This window comes from Protomyctophum parallelum (assembly GCF_964188405.1).
Source record: "Protomyctophum parallelum genome assembly, chromosome: 1".
Taxonomy (NCBI): domain Eukaryota; kingdom Metazoa; phylum Chordata; class Actinopteri; order Myctophiformes; family Myctophidae; genus Protomyctophum; species Protomyctophum parallelum.
In genome coordinates, this window is record NC_139697.1 from 8,152,704 (window position 1) to 8,176,560 (window position 23,857).

The 23,857-nt window shown below is 44.4% G+C and overlaps 1 protein-coding gene across 1 annotated transcript in view; it reads right to left on the reverse strand.

Annotated features, from left to right (window-relative positions):
• The window catches only part of epha10 (EPH receptor A10), a gene marked incomplete at both ends in the record, with an annotated part of 222,557 nt that overhangs the window by 58,376 nt on the left and 140,324 nt on the right, over positions 1-23,857 (reverse strand). The window contains 2 exon segments of the mRNA XM_083772484.1: positions 6,988-7,317; positions 17,724-17,879. Coding sequence (XP_083628610.1) covers positions 6,988-7,317; positions 17,724-17,879 — 486 coding nt within the window.

A 23,857-nucleotide genomic window follows, 5' to 3' on the forward strand; every position in this document is an offset into this window, starting at 1 on the left:
TCACTGTACACTAAATCCCTTGGCACTATCATCTCTGCTCACAATATATCCTATCACTGCTACGCCGATGACACACAACTGTTCCTATCCTTCCCCCCCTCTGCCACTCAGGTGGAAGAGCGCATCACTGCATGCCTGGCTGACATATCACAGTGGATGTCCTCCAACCACCTCAAGCTGAACCCAGACAAGACTGAGCTTCTCTTCTTCCCAGCTAAGTCCTGCCCTATGCGGGAGCTAACTATTTCCGTAGACAACGCCCTGGTAACGTCTGTCCCAACAGCCAGGAATCTTGGTGTTGTCCTGGACAGTCAGCTCTCGTTCAAAGCTCACATCACAGCTGTCACTCGATCATGTAGGTTCACACTCTATAACATACGACGAATTAGACCGTTCCTCACCCAGGAATCAGCCCAGCTCCTAATCCAGACAACAGTCTTGTCAAAACTCGACTATTGTAACTCCCTCCTTACTGGCCTACCAGCATGTGCACTTAAGCCTCTCCAGCTGATCCAAAATGCAGCAGCTCGCTTGGTCTTCAACCAGCCAAAATTCTCACATGTCTCCCCCCTGCTCCGCTCCCTCCACTGGCTCCCGGTCGCTGCCCGCACAGAATACAAAACTCTGATGCTGGCATTCAAAGCAACCAAAGGTATGGCTCCCCCATATCTTACAAGTATGATTGAACCCTACAAACCCTCCCGCGCACTCAGATCAGCCAACGCAGGGAAACTGGAAGTACCCTCACTAAAAACGCCGGGACAACGCTCCACACGTCCCAAACTCTTCTCCCTTCTGGCTCCAAAACTGTGGAATGCACTTCCCATTGCAGTCAGAACTGCAGCATCACTCCCAATCTTCCGCCGTAGCCTGAAAACCCACCTTTTCAGACTCCATCATGGCCCATAGCACTTACAGTACCCTAACCCCTTAGATAGCATTTCTGTTGGCTTAGATAGCATTTGACACAGACTTATAGCATGTTATGTAGACAGCACTATAATTGTATTGTATATAGTCATAGCACGCCATAGTACATATGTATAGCATAGTAGTGAATATGTATAGTTTATTATGTATAGTGTATGTATAGTTTCATCATATAGATATTCCACTGTTACCTTCTTAGCTTACGCATGTTTCATGATAAATGCTTTTATGTGATGTATTCCCATGCTTTTGTTCTTGCTTAAATGTAAGTCGCTCTGGATTAAGAGCGTCTGCTAAATGCCTAAATTGTAAATTGTAAATTGTATACCAATTAAATGAGTGATGTACATACAGTACACAATTGGATATGCCACAGTGCGTGCGTGTGTGTACGTGTGCAGCTTTATGAGACCATTAAAACATCCTTTCTTCCAGTCGTCATCATGGCTAGGGTTGAGGTTCAGTCAATCAGTTCCTATTGGCTATATTTTCAAAACAAGATGTGAAAATACTAGGACGTAAGGCTGCATGCAACCCATAACTTTATTTGTCAATGAAACATGGTACATAAATGACACAACTGAGGTGGTTGGAGGCGGCATCCTGCTGTTCGATTGAGGAAAGGTACGTTTATTTCTATAGCACAGGGGTCTTCAACGTGTTTCAGCTGAGAGACAGGTGAAGCAGGGACACCCACTACATATTGAATAAAATTGTGTTGCAGATTAAAACTTTTCATAGCTAGATAGCTTCATTGTTAAATTGTTTGACTTCACTGTCGTCACTGATGTGTACATTTAAAAAGAATGCTCATTTCGTTTACACATTATTGTTTAATGTTGGATTCATGTTCATGTGTATTTCCCGGCATTTAACCTTTTAAATCCTCAAACTTTGGCTCTGTAATTGGTCAGCTAATTTGGATAACAGCTTTAAGTACTCCAATACTCCCTGTATGGTTTAGACTTAAGCCGAGGTGCCCCCGGACACACTGCCCTATACCTCGCCCACTGCTAGGAGCTCCAGGACACACTGCCCTATACCTCGCCCACTGAGAGGTGCCCCAGGACACACTGCCCTATACCTCGCCCACTGAGAGGAGCTCCAGGACACACTGCCCTATACCTCGCCCACTGAGAGGAGCCCCAGGACACACTGCCCTATACCTCGCCCACTGAGAGGTGCTCCAGGACACACTGCCCTATACCTCGCCCACTGAGAGGAGCCCCAGGACACACTGCCCTATACCTCGCCCACTGAGAGGTGCTCCAGGACACACTGCCCTATACCTCGCCCACTGAGAGGTGCCCCCGGACACACTGCCCTATACCTCACCCACTGAGAGGTGCCCCAGGACACACTGCCCTATACCTCGCCCACTGAGAGGTGCCCCAGGACACACTGCCCTATACCTCGCCCACTGCCAACAACCTACAGGGGACACGGAAACCAAATATGGAACAACACAGCAGATGCAGAGAGGGGGAGGAGGTGAATAGATAATGACTGAGAGGAAGATATAGAGAGGGGGGGAAAGTGGAGGTAGAGAAATGACTATCTAAATATAGAAGAGAAAAGGACAGAGCAGGGGATGATGATGAGAGGGAAATGGTAGAGGAAATAGAGTGAAAGAAGAGAGTGAGACAGAGGGAGAGAGGATAAAAAAAGACCCAAGTAATATAGAGATGATGAGATACATACAGGGAGCGCCTAGTTTGTGTGTGTGTGTGTGTGTGTGTGTGTGTGTGTGTGAGAGAGAGAGAGAGAGAGAGAGAGAGAGAGACAGAGAGAGGGGGGGGGGGGAGGGCGGGAGAGAGATGGGGCCTGTGTTTGCTTTAGACCAAATCCCCGCTGCAATATTTATAAAGGTCAGTGAGTTTTGATGGTGTATTGTATATACTCAAGGCAGGCGCACACACACACACACACACACACACACACACACACACACACACACACACACACACACACACACACACACACACAGCACACACACACACACACACACACACACACACACACACACGACAAGGCTTGGGGTTAGCTGCGGTCAGTTTCTGGTCTGAGCAGAATAGAAGTTAAAATTGTTTAACTGTCCATTTCAAAACATAATGCAAAACTATATGTTCAGTCAGATAACTCACGAATAGAACATCACATAACAACCAGGAACCATAAGCAGAAGGAAGGCAGGAAGAAGCATGCAGTCTAGTGAGCTTAGATACACCGCAAATTAATGTGGGTCTTGCACACACTGAATATACCCACATAGTAATGCAGCATATTATACCCCTTATTTTTTCCTATCAACTCACAAAGAGTATGGGGTCAGTGCACTAACCAGCTACAGTATATGCCACTAGACACCCCTTGAAGGAGACACTGTATTTCTGAACCAATGGTACCAGGGCAGCAGTGGCTCAGGAGGTACCGTGGTCCGTTCAATCGGGGACTGCACATTAGTCCGACATCCAGTTAGTCCACACGACATACGTGGCGGGTTAAGACCCTGTTCAATCCCAGTCCCTACCCAAACACGGTGAAACATGCACGCCTAGAAAACCCCAAAATCCATACATACGACACTGAAATCGTCCTCATTAGACAAAGACGGAGGGGCGCCGTCTCTACCAAACTTGAGCCACGGGAGACACCACGGAGTAGCCCTTTAGGGCCGTGAGTTGCCGTGTCGAGTGTTTTGCGAAGTTAGCAAGAAGCAAGAAGTTAGCAAGAAATAGCACTTCTGTATAGTGAAAGCCAGTATTCTTTCTGTGTTGCCCGTCCCAGCTCCACTGATGCCCTAAACCACATGGTTGCCTCCGCCCCAGGGTGGTTCTAGTGAGCTGTGATTGGTCACTTTTAAGACCGTACGGTATAGACTGTATACATAGGTAAACCCTGCTCTTAAGACAGGTTGATCTTCAACCGCGCCATAAACAGACAATCCCAGTCCAAATGTCAGCCTAAACCCTCTCTGACACATTAAGTCTCGTCAAGCCCCTTTGAAAACACTCTGCTAGCCTTTATGTCCAATCCCTCTGGAGGAGGGACAACACGCACACACACACGAAAGAAAGAAAGAAAGAAAGATCACTAAAAGGACCTCTTTACCCATTTTTTTCATATAATTAGTCCTCACTAATGCTAATGATTATAATGGTACCATTTTTGTACTTCTCTGTGTCTCAGAGGAGGTCTGTGACAAACCGTCTACAAGTGGCATCATCGGTAGGCGGGTTTGGTCATTTTAAACAAGATTTCAAACGTTACATTTTATTTTTGTATCAATGCGAGAACAAGAACAATGGCATACTATACTAACTTTACAGGAATACAAATCCTGCTGTTTCCATTCACTTGGATTTCCATCAATGATGTCACTGGTAGGTTGTGAACTGTCCACAGCACAGTTCTCAGCCCTCCTCTGAGACACAGACCAAGTAGACAAAAATGTTACCATAATTATTATAAAGAGCATTAGTGAGGACCAGTTATGTGAATACAGGTTGGAAATAGGTGAAGTTGTCCTTTAACTAGGCTTCCACCTCAATATAGAGAGCATGTTTTGTGTTAACAGACACACCACAGTGGAAGAACACTGTTTTATCGTGTAACTATTGCTATAAAAGTTAGCAATAACTATATTCATACAAATGCTTGGTATAGCTGTTCTGTAATTAACTCCAGAAGTGCATGTGTAATCACATTTTGCAGGATCAGGTACATTAAGAAACAATGTGTATTTCATTGTTTTGCACAACCTATATTTAATTACTTTGAAGGCCATGTAGCTCATTAAAAAGTGAGAAAGAACAGAATGTATCTTGAGACAGAGAGGCAAGGGCTTTTACTTAATTAGTGGAAAACGCATCTTATGTACAGTATAAGTAGACAGTTATACTATTCCTTATACTTTACAGGAATAAAAAAGTAATTGCTGCTTTTCTTAGATTACAGTTACTTGTTGTTGTTGTTTGATTGTTTTTATCGTCTTCCCAATATGTGGAGTAAAAACATCACAGCATGGTAACAACACCGCCCAAATGTTAATATGTTTATATGTGGACAGATTAGCCCATGGGCTAAAAGAGACCCAAATCAAATCAACACTTTAACACACCAGATGTAGTCCAGATGTTATGCTTACATAACCTCATATTTGAACATTTGGTCAGTAACATAATCTGGGGCACCTACATATGCACGGACGCGCGCACACACACACACACACACACACACACACACACACACACACACACACACACACACACACACACACACACACCTCCTTTAATCCACTCTCTCAATCCATGTGCGTGCACACACACCATCAGTTCAAGTTATAGTTGCATTCTTCATGGATACAAAATAAATCACATTCTCCAGTTTGTGTTTGTCCGAACACACCTGTCCAATCACTCACAAACCAGGCCTGTCACTCTGTCATATACCCTGTACTCAAATTCTGCATGCGCACACACACACGCACGCACACACACACACACACACACACCACCCCCACTCTGAAGTGCATCTCATCTCATCCGCCTCTCTCTGCTGTCACAATGGAGTCATGGTGACGACTGAACTTAAATGACTTCAAGCTAGCAGAGTGCAGCTGTCGTCTCAACACTGTGCTCTGATTTATGCTGCTCTTCATTCATAATGCAGAACATTTCTCCATGCTAATTACCAATTATGGTACAAAACACACTCATTCTTATTTTCATTCTCCCCTCGACTTCTCTCTCTCTCTCTCTCTCTCTCTCTCTCTCTCTCTCTCTCTCTCTCTCTCTCTCTCTCTCTCTCTCTCTCTCTCTCTCTCTCTCTCTCTCTCTCTCTCTCTCTCTCTCTCTCTCTCTCTCTCTCTCTCTCTCTCTCTCTCTCTCTCTCTCTCTCTCTCTCTCTCTCTCTCTCTCTCTCTCTCTCTCTCTCTGTCTCTCTCCCTCTCTCCCCCCTCTCTCTTTCAAACCGTGTAATTTGTCTTTCACTCTATCTTTTTTATTTATAGTCCCTTACTTCTTTAGTTTTTCTTCAGTATTTCCAAATGAGGGATTTGGTTCATTTCACATGCGCTTGGCAAACAAACTGAGTAAACCAGCTCTTCAAAAATATGCATACTATACATTAATAGAGGAATGAAGGCACGTTAAGTGTCTGTGTGTGTGTGTGTGTGTGTGTGTGTGTGTGTGTGTGTGTGTGTGCGTGCGTGTCTATGTGTGAGTGTATGCGCACTCAGTGTATTCACAGTTGATCTCCCCCAGATATAGTGTTGCTACAGAGTTGGTCTGCAGGGCTAGTTGGCTAAGTGCTTTTTCAGGCCCCTAGCTAATGGCGTGCTGAAGACTGCAACTGCTATATTATGAAGATCACCTCTGGTGGCCGAGATTATTAAGATGCTTCAGTGGAAAACAGTCATCTGTGTACGTATACAGTATGCCTGAGTGCACATTGCACAAGTGCATGTGTTAGTGCACACTAGCCTCGGTACCAGGCTTTCATTTTTGTTGGTGCAAAAATTGAAAGCCTGGAGGAACGCATTGGCCGCTCTGGTCTAAAAGTGTGAGTCAACCCTTCCGGGTGGGCGTCGCTCCAAATGATGTGACATAGCGCTGCACCAGGGGGGAGAGGAGGGGCCGGGGGTGACGGACAGATCGATGAGATCCAATCAGGGCGTGCGCAAATCTGAGCCGCGACCCGCCCCTCTAGACCAGAAACCTAACACGTTAGCTCAGGCTAGTGCACACGACCAGGTATATGAACGTGTCGGAGGTAGTTGGTGCTGCACAATTTATCGGAGTGTAGATTCAGACACCTATGGGATCTCATTTCTTAATTTGAGCAAGAATCGTGCAGCACTAGTTGACTGTCCAATTCATTTTAGTTACTCTTATGTTTTTGCTACAACTACAAACTAAAGACAGTACATATTTTCATGGAAGAAATGAGAATCGTGATCTCAATTCTTGTGGAGGAAAATCGAGGTTCACAATTGAGCAAGAATGGTGCAGCAGTAGAGGTAGTGTGCGTGAATCAGAGTACCGGCGTCCTACTCACCAGGCAGGCTGGTGGACACGTTGACCTGTGTGTAGAACCTCTTGCTGGGCAGCAGCTCCGACACTCCGTTCAGGGCCTCCACGCTGAACGTGTAGTTGGCGTTCGGGGGGAGGTTGACCACGGTCACCGTCCTCTCCGTCAGGCCCACCTGCTGGGGCACGAAGCCCACGCTGGCCCCGCACGGCTCACAGTGCGGCCCCACGCACCGCCTGCACCCCACGCTGAACGTCAGGTCGGCCCTGCCTCCCGTGTCGGACGGCGCGGCCCACTCCAGGATCAGCGTGGACTGCTTCAAGGTGTAGACCAGGTCTCTGGGTGGAGACGGGGGACCTGGGGTGAGGAACAAGGAGGGAAAAGGTTGGTGGGGTATACAGACATGTGCTATGTGACATTGTTACAGCTGATCTGTACTCTACTTTGTTTAATTAAATTCTTGAACACATGCTTTAAAGAAGCAGATTTACTGAACAGACCCAGACCAACTGAACTAGCCAACATCTCTCCCTCTGTACACCACCTAGATCCCAATACAAATAAAGCCCAACAAATAAGAAATAAAAAATGACGTTGGAAAAACTGAAGCGAACTGATGGAATACCCCAGAAGCCATAAAAGCAGACCCAGAAACAGTGACAACACTACTTCACTACTTCACCAACTCTTCAGACAGATCTGGGAAGAAGAAAAGGTGCCAAGCGATCATCCTGCAGGGTAATACACAACACAGAGAGCTTCACAGAGACAGGAGTCAGACAGCGCTGTTTACTGTCTCCCTTTCTCTTCCTCCTGGCAGTCGACTGGATGATGAAGTCAACCACATAAAAAGGGGTAGGGTTATATAAGTTTTTTACTTCAACCTACTCCTTTCTGAACATACAAAATAAGAGAAAAAAATAATTATACTTGCGGCCAGTGTGGCTTGTTTTTTTCCTTGTTGTTTATACTTTGGGAATATTATTTTTGTTTTCTATATTGCACTTCTTTTAATTCTTTGACTTGTTATGTTCAGAATAAAGTTTTTCATTCATTCATTCATTCATTCACAATCGCAGGGATGAAAAAGTGCACATAATGCAGAGCAACCCTACCGTACCCATAATTAAAGGACGAAAATAATATGCAACTAGAAAAAGTGCCCTTCCGGGCACAGGTCTCCACCAGGTTATCCACAGATCCGTGCAGTTAGAGGTAAAAACACTTTTCGGCCAGTTATAGCGCCACCTTGAGGCTGAGTTGAAATTGTTCATGTGGCATTTCGTCCTCGGCCTAGTGGGAATGTGGGTGCACAATTTCACGGAAATCACGCGATGTGTTCATGATTTGCAGCATTTTGTTTGAAACTGAGCACTCCTGTGAACTTTGGAAGCCAATCTTAACCAATCAGGATGGAGTCTGATAAATCTGAAAGACCCGTTTCGTTGAATGGCTCTAGAGAGACTGTGTACCAATTTGCGTGATGTTTGGACAAAATCTGTAGGTGTACTGTGCAAAAACTTGTTTTGCACAAAGCGGCCTCCTGGTGGCGCTATAACAGGCCGTTCTGGAAAGTTTGGGGCAGAGGTTCATGGTTGGCATCCAGGGAGTGTGTGTGCAAAATATGGCATCGACCGGGTTAACGGTGGCCGAGATTAGCTGCTCACGGACACACGGACGGACACACGGACGGACGGACGGACACGCGGACGGACGGAGTGCAAAACATACTCTCCCCACATGCCTTCGGCCTGGTGGAGACAACTAGTCATTTCCACATACCGTCCATTCAGACTATGGGAGTGCAACCACGACTACAGATCCCATAGTCTGCGAGGACCGTTCACAAAAACGTACTTTGTCACTCTCTTGTGACAATGGTCAATGTGCAAGTTCAGATCAATTGGTCAACCGACTGAGGAGGAAACACGGTTCCAGCCCATGTGATATATTATATGGATACTACAACATCTGTATGACTTCAAAATCTGACTTAATCACTTACTGCTATCAGTGCATTGGGTATTAGGGTGCGATTGAATGGGCTCACATTGCACGTCAGACTAAGCTAATCTGTTATCCTTATACGATTCCATTTGACAGAACAATCAATCTGATGAGAAACCCTTGACCCCCAGCTGACCCAACCAGAAGAGGCCTATCAGGATAATAGTGGAGTGCGTGTCATTGTTGTGGTGTTCAAGCTGGCAGGAAGGCTGGATAATACTTTTATTGGATTGATGTGGGATAGCAGATTACAGATGGAGTTAAGGCCATGGCTAAAGCCAGTTTGTGTCTTGTACAGATTGTGTGTCTGTATGTCAGTGGTTCTCAACCATTTTTTTAAATCTCTGGACCACAAGCATATTCCTTTAAGTTCAATCTAAAAATAAAAAAAGTTACTCGACCTGTGATAGCGTATCCTGAATTACTAGTGCAATACTGCACTTTATGCACAAGTTCATTTGGTTACAAATTGCCCTATAAGAAAACCTTATTATTCCTGTAATATGTATTTCGTAATACGTATTTCCATCGCATAACATGTCCATTAATATGCACTGTCCAAACAAACTAATAAAGCATATTTTGAAACAATCCACAAGGACCTCCCCACTACAATATATTATATTGTATGTTGGACAGTTCATGGGATGTGTGAACTACAGACTTGCAGTACGTACGTACGTACATACATACATACAGAGATTGTGTGCATTTATTGCATGATTATTATCCACAAACCACTGTGTATAATGCAAGTGCATTTCTTTGTTTGCATTTCAAAGAACTGAGTAGAAAAGTAATGGTCTGCTCTCCCCAAATCCTTTTACAATGTGCAAATTCTTTAACCACTGCTGATCACATAATCTTACTCTGATTGGAAAACAAACAAACAAACAATCGAGAGAGAGAGAGAGAGAGAGAGAGAGAGAGAGAGAGAGAGAGAGAGAGAGAGAGAGAGAGAGAGAGAGAGAGAGAGATGATGATGATGATGATGGGATGAAAAGTAATTTCTATCAACAAAGGTAGTTGCTACAAATGTCATTATGCTGTGTACGAAACACTGATCCAGTTTACCCATTAACAGAGTCGTGTTGTGTGGAACAAATCCTTCACTTACAAACAGCAAATGCAGGTGAGCTGTTGTGGAAAATAATTTTGAACTCAACTGGAACAATGAACCTGATCTGATATCACAAAGATGACTTGACATGATCCATGCAACCACTGGACCAAAGCTATTAGTATGGACCTGCATGACTGACACTGATGTGGCTGATATCAAATTAGAAACTTCTATTGTTCAGGCATATTTTCGTTCAAATATTCGACTAGCCTCTTGGGGGAAAACGGAAAAAAAATAGAGAGAAATGGAATTCTGTTGCTGGAATGGATCATTAAAATAAAATGGCACAACACAAAAATCGGCACTGCAGAACAAATGACAATTATACCCTCATAGGCTATAATAACAATGCTGTCATAACCGTGGGTGCCATCCATGCTTCTGTGGTTAAAGGCAGCTTTGGAACAGTTGATGTGATCATTTAAAGATTATAACTAATAACAATAACAATAATAATAAATATTATCCATCTATAAATGCCATGTATGTACATCTGTACATGTGTACGTCTGTAACTCGAGACTCGCTCGCCGAAGGCATTTGTAGAATCTAAATGGGATAAGCAAAATATTTGCAAATAAGACATGGATTTATGACAGGACAGCACAATATTACATGGTACAGTGCTACACACCATTTCAAGAAATTGGCCACCGATAACCTTGATGTGTACGCCACAAAAAAACAAAACCCAATAACAATGAAAGACTCTTTGTCCATACTGTAACCGCAACTGAAAGTCATGTAAAGTAGGCCGTCTTCCATGAGGTGGAATATAAATTATCTGCATGTATGCAGTGTTCCGACAGTTTTCATAGCCGTTCCAAGGCAAAATGCATCATTAGTCATTGTAATGCCGTCTGGAATACATTTGCATTGCACCCTTCAGCGTTTCAAAGCCTTCCGCTGCAACCTTGAGAATGAAAGGAACAATGAACCAGTCAGTCAGAAGGCTTGTTTTATATCAGACACAGTCAATCTCTTTAACTGACATGTGTCCACGTGTTTGACGACACAGATGATGAATCAAGCCTTGGGCCATTAAAGACCATCACTTGTCTGTGTGTGTGTGTGTGTGTGTGTGTGTGTGTGTGTGTGTGTGTGTGTGTGTGTCTGTGTGTGTGTGTGTGTGTGTGCGTGCGTGCGTGCGTGTGTCTGCCTGCGTATTTGTGCAATTCTGGTGAATAAATGAAGGTGCACTGCGCTGCTTGTGCTGTCAAAGACATCAAAGTACCACAGCTGTGCCTTTGCTTCGAGGGTCACACAGTTACATAAGTCCAGAAATCAGGGACTCGGAGGATAAACAAACACACAAACACACACACGCCACAAGCTACACATCCGTGCACACACACAGCTGGGCCTTTATTCACAACCCGGCCCCCTTTCATGCTCTCCCTCAAGTTTCCCTTTTCATCTCTCCTCGTCCCTTCCTCTTTCAGCTCTCTCGCTCCTATTTTCCCTCCATTCCACTTGACCACCACTCTCTCTTTCTCTCATGTCTCTCTGTCTCTTTCAACATCCATCTGTCTACCGTTTCTACCTCCTTCTCCTTTATCCATCCCTCTGAAATATAGGCTGTGCATATATTATATAGTCGCTGTTGGGCAGAAAGCTTGTATCTGCATATGTCTTTTTTTAATATACTTATTTTATTCCTTTATTGATAGATAGTAGTAGAAGCTATACAGTAAGTAGTGTGACAGGAAATGGGGAGAGAGATGGAGGGGTGACAAGCAGCAAAGGTTGTTGGGATCGGGACTCGAACCAGCGACACGCCGTCAGGTTGGATTACCAGCACAGGTGCCTGGACCGCTAGGCCGCCCGGGCATATATCCATATTTCAACTTGTTTACGTTGGTTTTCTTTGTAAATTAATGTCCTACTTCATCGTACTATAGGGTGTCACACACAAGTTGCAAAATGTAGACCTTGCTGTGGGTTTTATAAATCCTGAACGAATGAAAAGTATTAATAGCTTGTAACTAAATAAATACATTGGATAACACGGGTCTTTTGTTCCCATTTCCTGAAAAGTAACCGTTTTGGACATACAGGGTTTCTGACAACAGCAAGAACATCATCCTTCATTTATTTCAGTTTCCTCCTCCCACCCTCTCAAATTCTCGTCCGCCTCCCCCTCTCTATTTCTCTGCCTCACTCCATCCATCAGGCGCAATTTCCAAGGCTCCCTCGCTCTGGCCCTCTCCCCGCGCTAATAATAATAATAGGTAGAACCCGGGGATGATCATAATTACTGGATCAATAGTGTAATTAATGTGGTCATTAGGCTGCTATAAATGTTATCACACTGGGATCTGAGAGCTCAGTGATCAATAGCGTAATTAAACCCACTGATCACACTAAACTATAAAAGACGGATATGACCACCACGCGCGCGCATGCACGACGTGCTCGTGAACGTGCAAATGTGTGCACACGTGCACCATCCACTCGCAAAACAAAGATGGCATTACACGCATATACCTAGTGACCCTTGATGTTATTGCCCTGTGTACTCCTGTGTATGAAGGCCATTATTCCTTCTAATTACTATGCTATATCAATAGGCTTTTCTGCATGCAGAGATCAATAGGGCTGCCCCCGTCTGGGCTCTGTCTTATTGGCTTTGTATTGCATCTCTATCACATTCTGACCTGAGATCAGATTCATACGAGGTTTCCGCCGGACACACACTGGTCTGATGAACCCATTCTGACCTGAGATCAGATTCTAAAAATGTCAGTCGCTCTTCGATTTTTCAAAAATAGCAGACCTACAAGCTCGTATCGCGCCACTCGGTGGCGCGATATGAGCTTGTAGATCTGCTATTTTTAAATAGCTAAAGCATAACATGATGCTGACACCAAAATGGGTGCCCGTTCAGAATGGGCTATTAGAGGGGAATGGTGTTCCGTATGCATGGGCGGAGGAGGCAAGGCCTGATGAGGTCGGGCCAGACAGGAAGAGACGGGCGGTGAAAGACTAATTTCAGAGGAACTGAAGGGAGACAAATACATTTGCGCAAATGCCACTGGTGTACGTGTGCATGTGTGTGTGTGTGTGTGTGTGTGTGCGTGTGTCCATACTTGTCATCATCGTCTTTTTTTTAATATACTTGCACACTGGTGAAAGAACACTAAAAAGAGCCAATCTACAAGCCTATAGTGTAGACTGTGATGCATCAGTGTGATGCATTGTGGGCTTTGTAGATCTGCTACTTTTGGTGTGGGGCAACTGAATGCAACTTCTGAAATACAGCTCAGGCTTTAGGAATGCATTCATAAAATTACCATACTAACATTTGGATGTCATCAGAAATAGTGTGCGCGTGTGTGTGTGTGTGTGTGTGTGTGTGTGTGTGTGTGTGTGTGTGTGTGTGTGTGTGTGTGTGTGTGTGTGTGTGTGTGTGTGTGTGTGTGTGTGTGTGTGTGTGTGTGTGTGTGCATGCATCCGTGTATTCAGGAGAATGGTGAGATATTTGTCTGATAGGTGGATGAGAGAGGGGGTCATAATAATATTAATGAGAAGTAGAGGAGGATAATGTAATGGAGGGGGGGGGGGTAGGTAGAGGACAGACTCTTAATGGGTCAGAGCATGAAGAAAGAATTAATGGGTTTAGTACAGGTATTATCATAAAAACAGAAGAGGGAGGAAAAGTGACTGACTGACTGACTGACTGACTGACTCACTGACTGACTGACTGACTGACTGACTGACTGACTGACTGACTGCTTGGCTTGACTTCATTCCAGTTGATGTATTGATAGATGGTGTGATCATGTGGTGGGATAGATACTAAAAGGGAAGTCAGAATGAAGGAATACAAGAGGGGATACTTGTGTTGGTACTGGAGTGGATAATGAATGTAGAATGTTTAGAGTAAGACTGAGACCCCCTTTCCACCGGTTGGTTCCCAATGGGAACCGGTTCAGTTCTTTTTGGTTCTTAGTCCATGAGTCAGAGCTCCAAAATTGGTGAAAAGAAAAAAAGACATGATAACCCTTCCACAGCAGAGCTACCAACCTGCACACATTTTGTGTACCAACCACGCAATTCTAGGCGTATAGACACCTAGAATTGTGTGGTTGGTACACAAAATGTGTGCAGGTTGGTAGCTCTGCCTTTTCATATTTTCTATTATTTTGCATATTTTCCTATACATAATGCCTCATTTGCATATACAAATGTAAAATGTGTAATACAATAAATCAAATGTCTTCGTGTAAGTAATCAATTGGGGAAGTGTCATGGTGTTAATCTAATATAGGTATGGTTTTGCACACTAAATTCATAATTAACGTTCCAATTTTGGAGCTCTGGCTCATGGACTAAGAACCAAAAAGAACTGAACCGGTTCACATTGGGAACAAACCGGTGGAAAAGGGCCCTGAGGAAGGTTAAATGTACAAGGTGAAGCGATAAGTAGGGAGAATGGGGAGACGGGTCATTTTGAGCAGACATAGATAAGTGTCATGGACATAATGGTAGGTGATTGAAAGAGGGTTATACAAAGGTAAAAGGCAAATAGATCAAAGGGGAGATGCAGGGTGTGGTGGAATTGTGGATGATCAATGCATATTATGGCAAATGAAGATGGGTGCTGTGCATGCCGGAGACTTCAGTGATAAAGGGAAAAATCCACATGAAAAAGGAATCCACATATCGGATCCCTTGGATAGTTCTGGAAAAACTCTCTCCTGTAACCAAAGATCCACGGCTCTCCTCTGTGAATGCACAATGAAACGGGGCTGTTTGCTTGAGCTTCAACATCTAAAGAAGAACGCAACACTACAAGGAATAGACCCGAAAAAGCCTTTTCAGTCTCTTGTTCACTTCACATCATAGTCTCTCCAGCTTAATAGTACTATAACTAAATACATGAAAGGTGGCTGCAGGTGTTGTGCCTCTTGATGACATAACTGAGAATGGGCTCTCTTAACGCCAATACCCGGCAGCAACAATCACAGAAACAAAACCATGGTAAATTATAGAGCAGGTAGCGTTGGATTCAGAGAATACAGAGCTGTATTTTCTTACACAGTATAGCTGAGAGTAGACTGCTGCCAGCGTTTTATTCCACATGAAGCACTGCCCATGAAACCATTGTTCAGGAGTCCCGTCCTTCATGCTGCATGAGCAACTAGTTAGTCAACAATTGTGCTGATCCATCACTGTACTTTTTAATCTTGATTATTAGGCTTGTTCTTAAACGTGCTTTACGAATATAACTGACTTGACTCTCTCTCTCTCTCTGGGCTGTGATCCTGATTGTTGACAAAGTAGGGTTGTAAAAATTGTGTTGTAAAACCAGTGGGCTGGATCATCAAACGCACAGCTCATGTGGTTAGTGGACCTAAACCATTTGAATAACATGGCCAGCTGTTTGTTGACTCATCTGACCATTTTCAGTTGACATTGGCCTTTACTCAGAGTTTTTTTTAGGTTTTTTGGCTTTTGCCTTTATTGATAGGGTACAGTAATTTGAACAGGAAAGGGGGAGAGAGACGGGGGGGGGAAGACATGCGGCAAAGGCCGACGGGCTCGGGGCTCGAACCCACGGCACGCTGTATTACCGGCTTAGATGCCTAGACCACTCAGCCACATTAGCTGATGCCATAGCAATCACACTAGTATGAAATGAACAGAAATGTTGACATTTAATTCACAACATACCTACAGTTAAACATTAGCATTCCCATATATTTCTTAAAGGATAATTTCTTTTTTTATTAAATGAATATTAAGTTGGAAATTATTCCAACCATAGTTCTGACAGACTTAATTCCAATACATAATACTACTACCCTAGCTACTACTACTACTCCTTCCAACGTCTAAACCTCTTTTATTTATTTATTTTAAGAAATGGAGGAGAAAAACTACATTTTGACATAATTCACAACAAGGAGAATGTACAGTATTGATCTATAGGCCTAGTTGTGCACACGCATGCACATTCGTCTGTCTGAGGTGATCAGGAAAACAAACAAAAGATAACATTGCAAATTTTGTTTCAAGATGGATTTTCATTTCAAGGGAATACTAGAGAAACAGGGCAGAGGTTAATGAAGAATAATGGGAATAGCACTGAGAGAGCGAAATTGGGGGTAGGAACAAAGATGGAGAAAGAAATGTAGTGGACGTGTCAGAGGGAGGGTAAGGATAGTATATGCACAGGATGGTGATATGGAGGGTGAAGGGCGTGTTGTAAATGACTGATATCAGACGGAAGGCTGAGAAGGTGAATGGAGCTGATGAATAGTCAATCTATGAAGGACGGAATGGAAGACCTGGGCGACTGAAGGACAGGGTGACATATTCATATAAATATATATTGATAAATCATTACTGTGATGTCGAGATGATGAATGATGCAGGTGTGATGGTAATGAGAGACTGCGTGTGTGTGTGTGTGTGTGTGTGTGTGTGTGTGTGTGTGTGTGTGTGTGTGTGTGTGTGTGTGTGTGTGCGCGCGCGTGTGCGTTGTGTGTGCATGCGTGCCTCACCTCAATTAATAAGAAATAATAAAGGGGAACTTGTGGCATATCTCTGCCAGGCTGGGTTGTGTAACTTGTGGGTTACAGGCATCAGGATGCAAGGGAGGCCACGGGGGAATTAGCATTTATACGACGTACGGTGGCAACTTTGCACATTTGTGGCACCTTATGTGGGCAGAAGTGAAAGGGCTTTTGGAGGTACGCTCTGTAGACGACCCTCAACATGATTCAAGTAGTTGATTGGACAAGGCTGAAAACAATCCCATTTCTTTTGTAGCATTGTGATGGCCAGGTGTTGGTGTGCTGACCACGCTAGGCCCCCTCAGTGGGGGGCCTAGTGACGTCTAGTTATGCTGCTGGTAAGTGAGTCATATAGAGGCACCTCGATGTGGGGTTGAAATCAAGGGTGATCAGACTATGCGTTCATGATGTGGGGCATTTAAAATAAAATAAAACCAAAGGTTCAGGCTGCTACGCGGCCATGGTTCTGCCTATATATGGGCATATCAGGTTTGTTTATGGTTATGTCTGACTTAGAGTGACGTGCACTGCGCAAAAAAGCTTGGAATACGGATGTGTATATTACAGGAAACTGCCGTTAAACTTTCCAACAAACTCCCGAATTGTACCATCACACCTGTATATTACCGTATATTACTGTATATGCCTGCTAAATATGAGGTTTACGGGCAAAATACAGTGCCCATAATTGCCCGTTAACTTCTCTTTTCATGCAGTGGTGGCCATGTTCCGGCAGGGCTGCCCTCCCATTAGCCAATTTTAATATAGGACAGGCTCTTCTCACAAATGTTGGAAAGCAATTATATTACATGATGAACACGCATCATTATTCAAGGAATCTTCTTTTTTTTTTTACGACCTAGGAATCTAGAGTTTATAGGCCAAAACATGAAACGGGTTATAGTGCTACATACATGAAAAATGTGGGGAGGACTGTCTTCCTTGTCTTACTGGGAGTATGCATGCAAAGTATGCACACACACACACACACACACACACACACACACACACACACACACACACACACACACACACACACACACACACACACACACACACACACACACACACACACACACACACACACACACAAAAAGCTCTTCTCCTCTTACGTGTGCAGGGTGCAGAGGGCGTGTCCAGTGGCGTTCTGAAGTGGTCCTCTTTGCACGTGCACGCCACAGAGCCCTCATCCTCTGCCACGCTGTTGGCCGGACAGGGGAAGCACTCCTGTTGTCTGGAGGACATCTTGTAGGAGCCACGGGGACATGCTATAGGACAAGAGGACAGATTGAGAAACACATTAGACCAAATTATGGGTGTACATGTAATGTGTTTGGGCGAACGACAAATGTGCTCCGTGGGACTGAATACATAAAGATGTAGCCTGACACTCAGCCTGAATTTTCATTTCGTTTCACTCCATTATTCAGTCTGAACGCCCTCCCTACTACAACCGTTTCTGGGATGGGCGTTGCCAAAGAGGCAGTCTTCTGTGATTGGTTCATACCAACCAATCAGAATAGTAGGAAAGCAGATGGCATTGTGTCAATCATGTGGCTATGGCTAACCCGTTTGCTAACCAAACAAACACAGCCAACGAGCGCTATTAGTATGTAAACAAAAAGGGGTAAAATATGTCGGATGATGATGTTTATAAAACCTCTTGTGTCTTCAAAGAAACTATTTATCATACGTCGATTTAATAGCCAGATTGATACGGCCGTGAGTTACCGCAGTGGGGGCAGCCATGTTTGTTTGTGTCTGGACGGCACTGTTGTTTGACGTCATCGAGTTGAAACGACGCTGATTCGTCGGTTGGATTTCCAACCGAGTCTGAGACCTCCTTCGGGAGCGTCACCAGACCCTAAATCGCCTGAACATAATTTTTTTATGTGGCTAGCGATTTAGGGGCTGGAGCCAGGCTAATAAAGATGTGCATACAGTAGGATACATCTGAAAAAACACAACGGAAACGGAGATACGGTACATATGAGAGCGCGGTCCACAACCAAATGAATGCAGCATAATTAAGGATGGTCCACTGTTAAGATTTAGAAGACATTTGTAGAATCGGCCTCAGGTCTTAATGGAGTGTCAAGGCAGACATGTACATGTCATTATGTACAATGAACGACACATGCGCACCTTATGTCTACGCCCAGGCCAATGCAGGCTGCTATGACCAATGACCATTCAAACCCTACCAGGCAGCACACTAATCTTCATCTAAGGTCCAAGATCCTTTTTTACAACTTCCTTACTCTGTATTTGATATACTCGCAATAACCAACACTCCTCTTTTGTTCACGTGACAGCGGAAAAGAATATGGAAGACTCAGAGAGCAGAACAGTCGAAGGGGAAGATTCAAGATTCAAGATTCAAGACTTTATTGCCATGTCAACAGAGTTGATTGATTGATTTGTTTCAGTGCACTAAAAACAGGAGGAAAGACGGGAGGCTGGGCAACATCCGTGTACGAGGGTGATAAGCGCACATGACCCTGCATGTGCGGAACACATAAGTATCCACACCGCTTAACATAGTAACATCACTGCATGCATCACTGCATAACACGTAGACCACACACATGCACACGCGTGTGCACACACACACACTCTCTCTATCGTTTCATTTTCCGCTCGCCATGGCTTTGTAGTGGGTGATAATGGGTGTGAAATCAGGCAGCCAGCTAGCAAGCTCTGCTCCCGCGCCACTCTTCTCCGAGTCTGAATTCTAAACAGCAGGTCCACATTAACAGCTCTGGTATACGTATGCTCTATTGAGTAGAGCATAGAGTCTATTCCCTTAATCCACCATCTTCCCTACGTACATCTCTCCATTCCTTCTGTCCATCTCTACATCTCTCCATCACCGATCATGGGTCTCTCTCTCTCTAGTTTTATTTCTTCTTCTCTCCCTATCACCCCCCTCCTTCTCTCCTCCCCACACACACAGCCGTCTAATCACACAAACAATGCTGGTCAAGTCTGTTCTTGGCTCGATTCATGTCTCTCTCTCTCTCTCCCCCTCTCTCCCTCTCTCTCTCTCTCTCTGATTGAAGTGTGTGTGTGTGCTTTAGTATGCCTAAATGTGTGTGCGTGGGTGTACGTGAGTAGCGTATCAGTGGCCGTAAGAACCTTGTAATGGACTTTCTAATGTCTGTCATTACACGGAAAAAACCTCTCTCTCTCTTTCAGCTCACGGCACAGTGCAAGCAGGAAGGCAGAACAGAAACACACACACACACACACACACACACTGCATGCGCTGCCATTCCATTTCCCACATGACACCGGGAACCTCAAGCGTGAACAGTGCCCAAATCAAGGCAGAATTAAGCTTAGATCTACAAGAGGAGAAATGGAACGGGCCGGCACATTTTCTACCCACATGCGCGACGCTTGAAAGCAGTGCGGGCTGGCATGAAGCTCGGCTGAGAGTGCGAGTTATCTTTACAATTCAGCGTGGATACACATTCCTGCCAGCACACCTTGAAAGTGTGTGTTTAATGATAGGAGGCGTATGAAGACAATATGCACCGTCCAGAGAAATGGAGCTGGCTTCACATCCTCACTGTCGGGTGAAAACCTTGTATGTTTAAGCATGTCCAAAACGGTTACTATTCAGGGAATGGAAAAAAGAACCTGTATTCCAATGGATCCAATCTAGTTCATTATAAAACACACCGTAGACTTAAGCACATTCACTTTAGATTTTTTTTTCAGAAAGAATAATTGTATTTTACACTTTTATTTATATGCATCTGTATATTATCTGTGTACTAAACTGTATGTTTCTATGTATCTTGTTCATGTTTTTATGGGTCCCCCTTGAAAACGAGATTCTGCATCTCAAGCGGCTATCCCTTCAATAAAAATCAAACATCTTGTGATAAACAAAACAACAGTCTTTTGTCCTATTTGAAAAGCATCAACAGATGCTCATAGCGCCAAGAGCAGGTCTGCAAGCTCAAGCTGTGAGCTGCAGAGTGGCTGTTTTCTCTACGTCTACATGACACTCTGGTATGACAAAGTAAGGCATTCATTTACGCAAAAAAGAAACACACTCACAAAAAAACAAAGAAGTAAGAATAGTTGAAATATGGAGATACAAGGTTTGTATGCTATGTACTGCCGAGATAACAAAGGATCTGGCTTCCCTTGCTGCCTATCATTCTCCACAGTAAGTGATCGTTCCACGGGCCGCCAACGTCCAGCGCCAGGCAAGGTCACCTCAGTAACACTGGGCAGACGACCATCTGCCCATGGCCGAAGGCAGAGTCTCTGAAAGACAATCAAGTGTCTGCAAATGAAAGGAATGGAATGTCTGGAGACAAGACAATGTCGCAAATATTTTTAACCACATGAACCCCAGCATCACTATTCTGGGGTGAAAGTTTGGTGAAAATAGCAGAGAGGAACGGCATAGTATAGACCCCCAGGGACTGCAAAGAATTACGTAATTTATGCATCCTACCTGGGTCACGTTATTATTATTATCATTTCATTCTGAATTCCCATAGACATGTTTAATATCGCGTCATATAAGAACTGTTCCAAAAATAAACCAATGAGCCGAGCGGTTTGAGAAAGCGCCAACGCTACGGACGCTACAAATTTCACCAGAAACAGACTGTATGAAATATGAGTGACTGACTATCATAAACAATACAGAGCCACCTCCATGACAATAACGCTGGGACGTTTTGTTTATTTTTGCACCAAAATTCATGAGACAATTTTACGATGAGCCAAAGTTATTCTCCATAGAGAAATGACTTCTGTGACCCAGGGGACTCTGCACTGTATACGGTTTGAGTGATTATGGTACCTTCTGTTTTTAATGATCTGTGTGTGTGTGTGTGTGTGTGTGTGTGTGTGTGTGTGTGTGTGTGTGTGTGTGTGTGCGTGTGTGCGTGTGTGTGTGTGTGTGTGTGTGTGTGTGTGTGTGTGCGTGTGTGTGCGTGTGTGTGTGTGTGTGTGTGTGTGTGCGACAAGCGAGAGAGAGACAGAGACAGAGACAGAGAGAGAGAGAGAGAGAGAGAGAGAGAGAAATCTGCCAGGACAGCTGGCAAAGCAACTAGTCAATTTGTCCTGTGTGTCGACTGGGAGCCTTGATTAAATGGAACATGGCGGTGCGCGTGCATTCGCTCACACACATAATGCCAAACTCCTCTAGGGATAATAATATAGATATGCAATCATACATCACGGCAAGTCTCTTAGGGGGAGAGACAGAGACACCGGCAGGAGAGGAAGAGAGAAACAGGGGTGCTGGGGGGAGGGGCGTCTGTGTCACCTTCATTGCACATATTGCGACGGAGGGACACAGCAAAGACAACATACTGTGAGGAATGCTGATGTCTTTCATCAAGTCATTGTACACATTTACAGTGTGCCAGGAAGTACAGCTCTGTCAGAATGTGTGTCTCTGAGGATAATAGTCATGTAATGCTGTCCTGACAGCACCAGTATAATAAACCACAACAGCAAAACCACTATCTTGGCCTGGTCCCCACTTTGAAAACCTGTGATTTGGCCCAATAGACTGTAAACTATGAGTTTGTCAACAGCTTGCCTATTCCCTCTCACTGTGCAACTTACTTGAATGATCAGTGCAATCCAGTAAATCCACTTCCCCTCAAAGAGAGAGACTCAGTGGTCAGAACTTATGCATTAACTGCCAGATCCACTGACAGGCAACCAGAGCCCTAAGGGGACAGCGCACACACACACACACACACCCACACACACACCACACACCCACACACACACACACACACACACACACCACACACACACTAGGAGCCAGGGCCGACACTCAGACATAGCTGCACAGAGGTACAAGTGCATTCACATCATTGAATAGCTGCATAGATAGACTATAGAGACAGAGTACATTCACAACATTTCATACACAGTGTAGATAAACACAACACATGGAGCAGGGCCAGACGCGACAGACGGCTGTCATAAAACGTACGATGGAGATGACAGCTCGTACATTGTATAGAAACAACAACAGACATTATTATGCTCTGTCGAGAGCATGTGTGGAAATAAAGTACCTCGTTTTCATTGTGCCTTTAGACAAAATATGACGGCAGTTAATGGTTTTACGGCTTGTGACGGAACACTCCGCCATAAGGGACTGTATTTACCTTTCTGCTCCTGGCGGATTGATCCGTCAGATAAGCTTTATTATTGATATCAAACCGGATCGCTGATTTCTATTTTTTAATTATTATTTTGGCCTTTCCTTCTTTAGCGATCCTAGACCGGGTTGCGCAACCTCGCCCCCGCCCGCATCCCATTACACAGGCTGACTAAAAAGCTGAATAACTCCTAATCTGCGGAGCTCTCCGTGGTTTGGATAAAACACGCGATGTTCGGAGGTCTTTGCTCATTATCCGGTGGTCTAGATGGAAACATTGGCGCTTTCTAGAGCAAGGATGGCTATAGTTTAGCTCGCTAGCATTGATGCTATTTATTAGCATAAAAAGATGGACGCCCACAACATCCGTTCTGTCCTGTGTGTTCACCCTCTAAATCGCCCCCGCAGCCCTCGGCAGTCTGAGGTTGGATTTGCATCCAGCAGGTGGCAGCAGATGGGTTAAAATGTCATCTAAAACGACAACAAAAATGAAAGGAAAACAATCACCGAGATCGACTGAATGCAGGGAAATGTCTTTAATAGGATCCATTCTGTTGCGCGTGGATCACTTTTCATCGTGCATGCACGTCCCTCTCCTTACCCTCTCAGATGCTTTCCTCTAACCTCAAACATGGCCATTAATAAATCATGAAGCACTTAGCGATAAATATGTGCAATGAATTGTGTCTATGCCTCTGTGACAGTACCAATTAATAAATATTAATGAGATTCAAAGAGGTCCGCTTTAGCCACTTACCTACTGAACCCCCTGCCCTCTTACCTATACACACCCGAAAAAATACATTACTGCAGCCAACTTGAGTGAGCACGCACAAGCACACGCACACGCACAGCAAAGAGAGGGCAAATGGCTGTCATCATTTCTGTCTGTAATTTCAGCCTGTCTCCGATTGAGATGTCAGTGCTATCTTTTCGGGGGGAGCAGCATGGGGTGCTGTGAAAGATGCATTGAAAGACACAAAGTGGGAGAGAGTGGGGAACCTCTGGCCTGGCGGGTTAAGGCGCGTAACATAAGAAGGCTCTAATGCACAGGTCGCAGGTTCGATTTCCGAGCCAGACGACCTTTGCTGC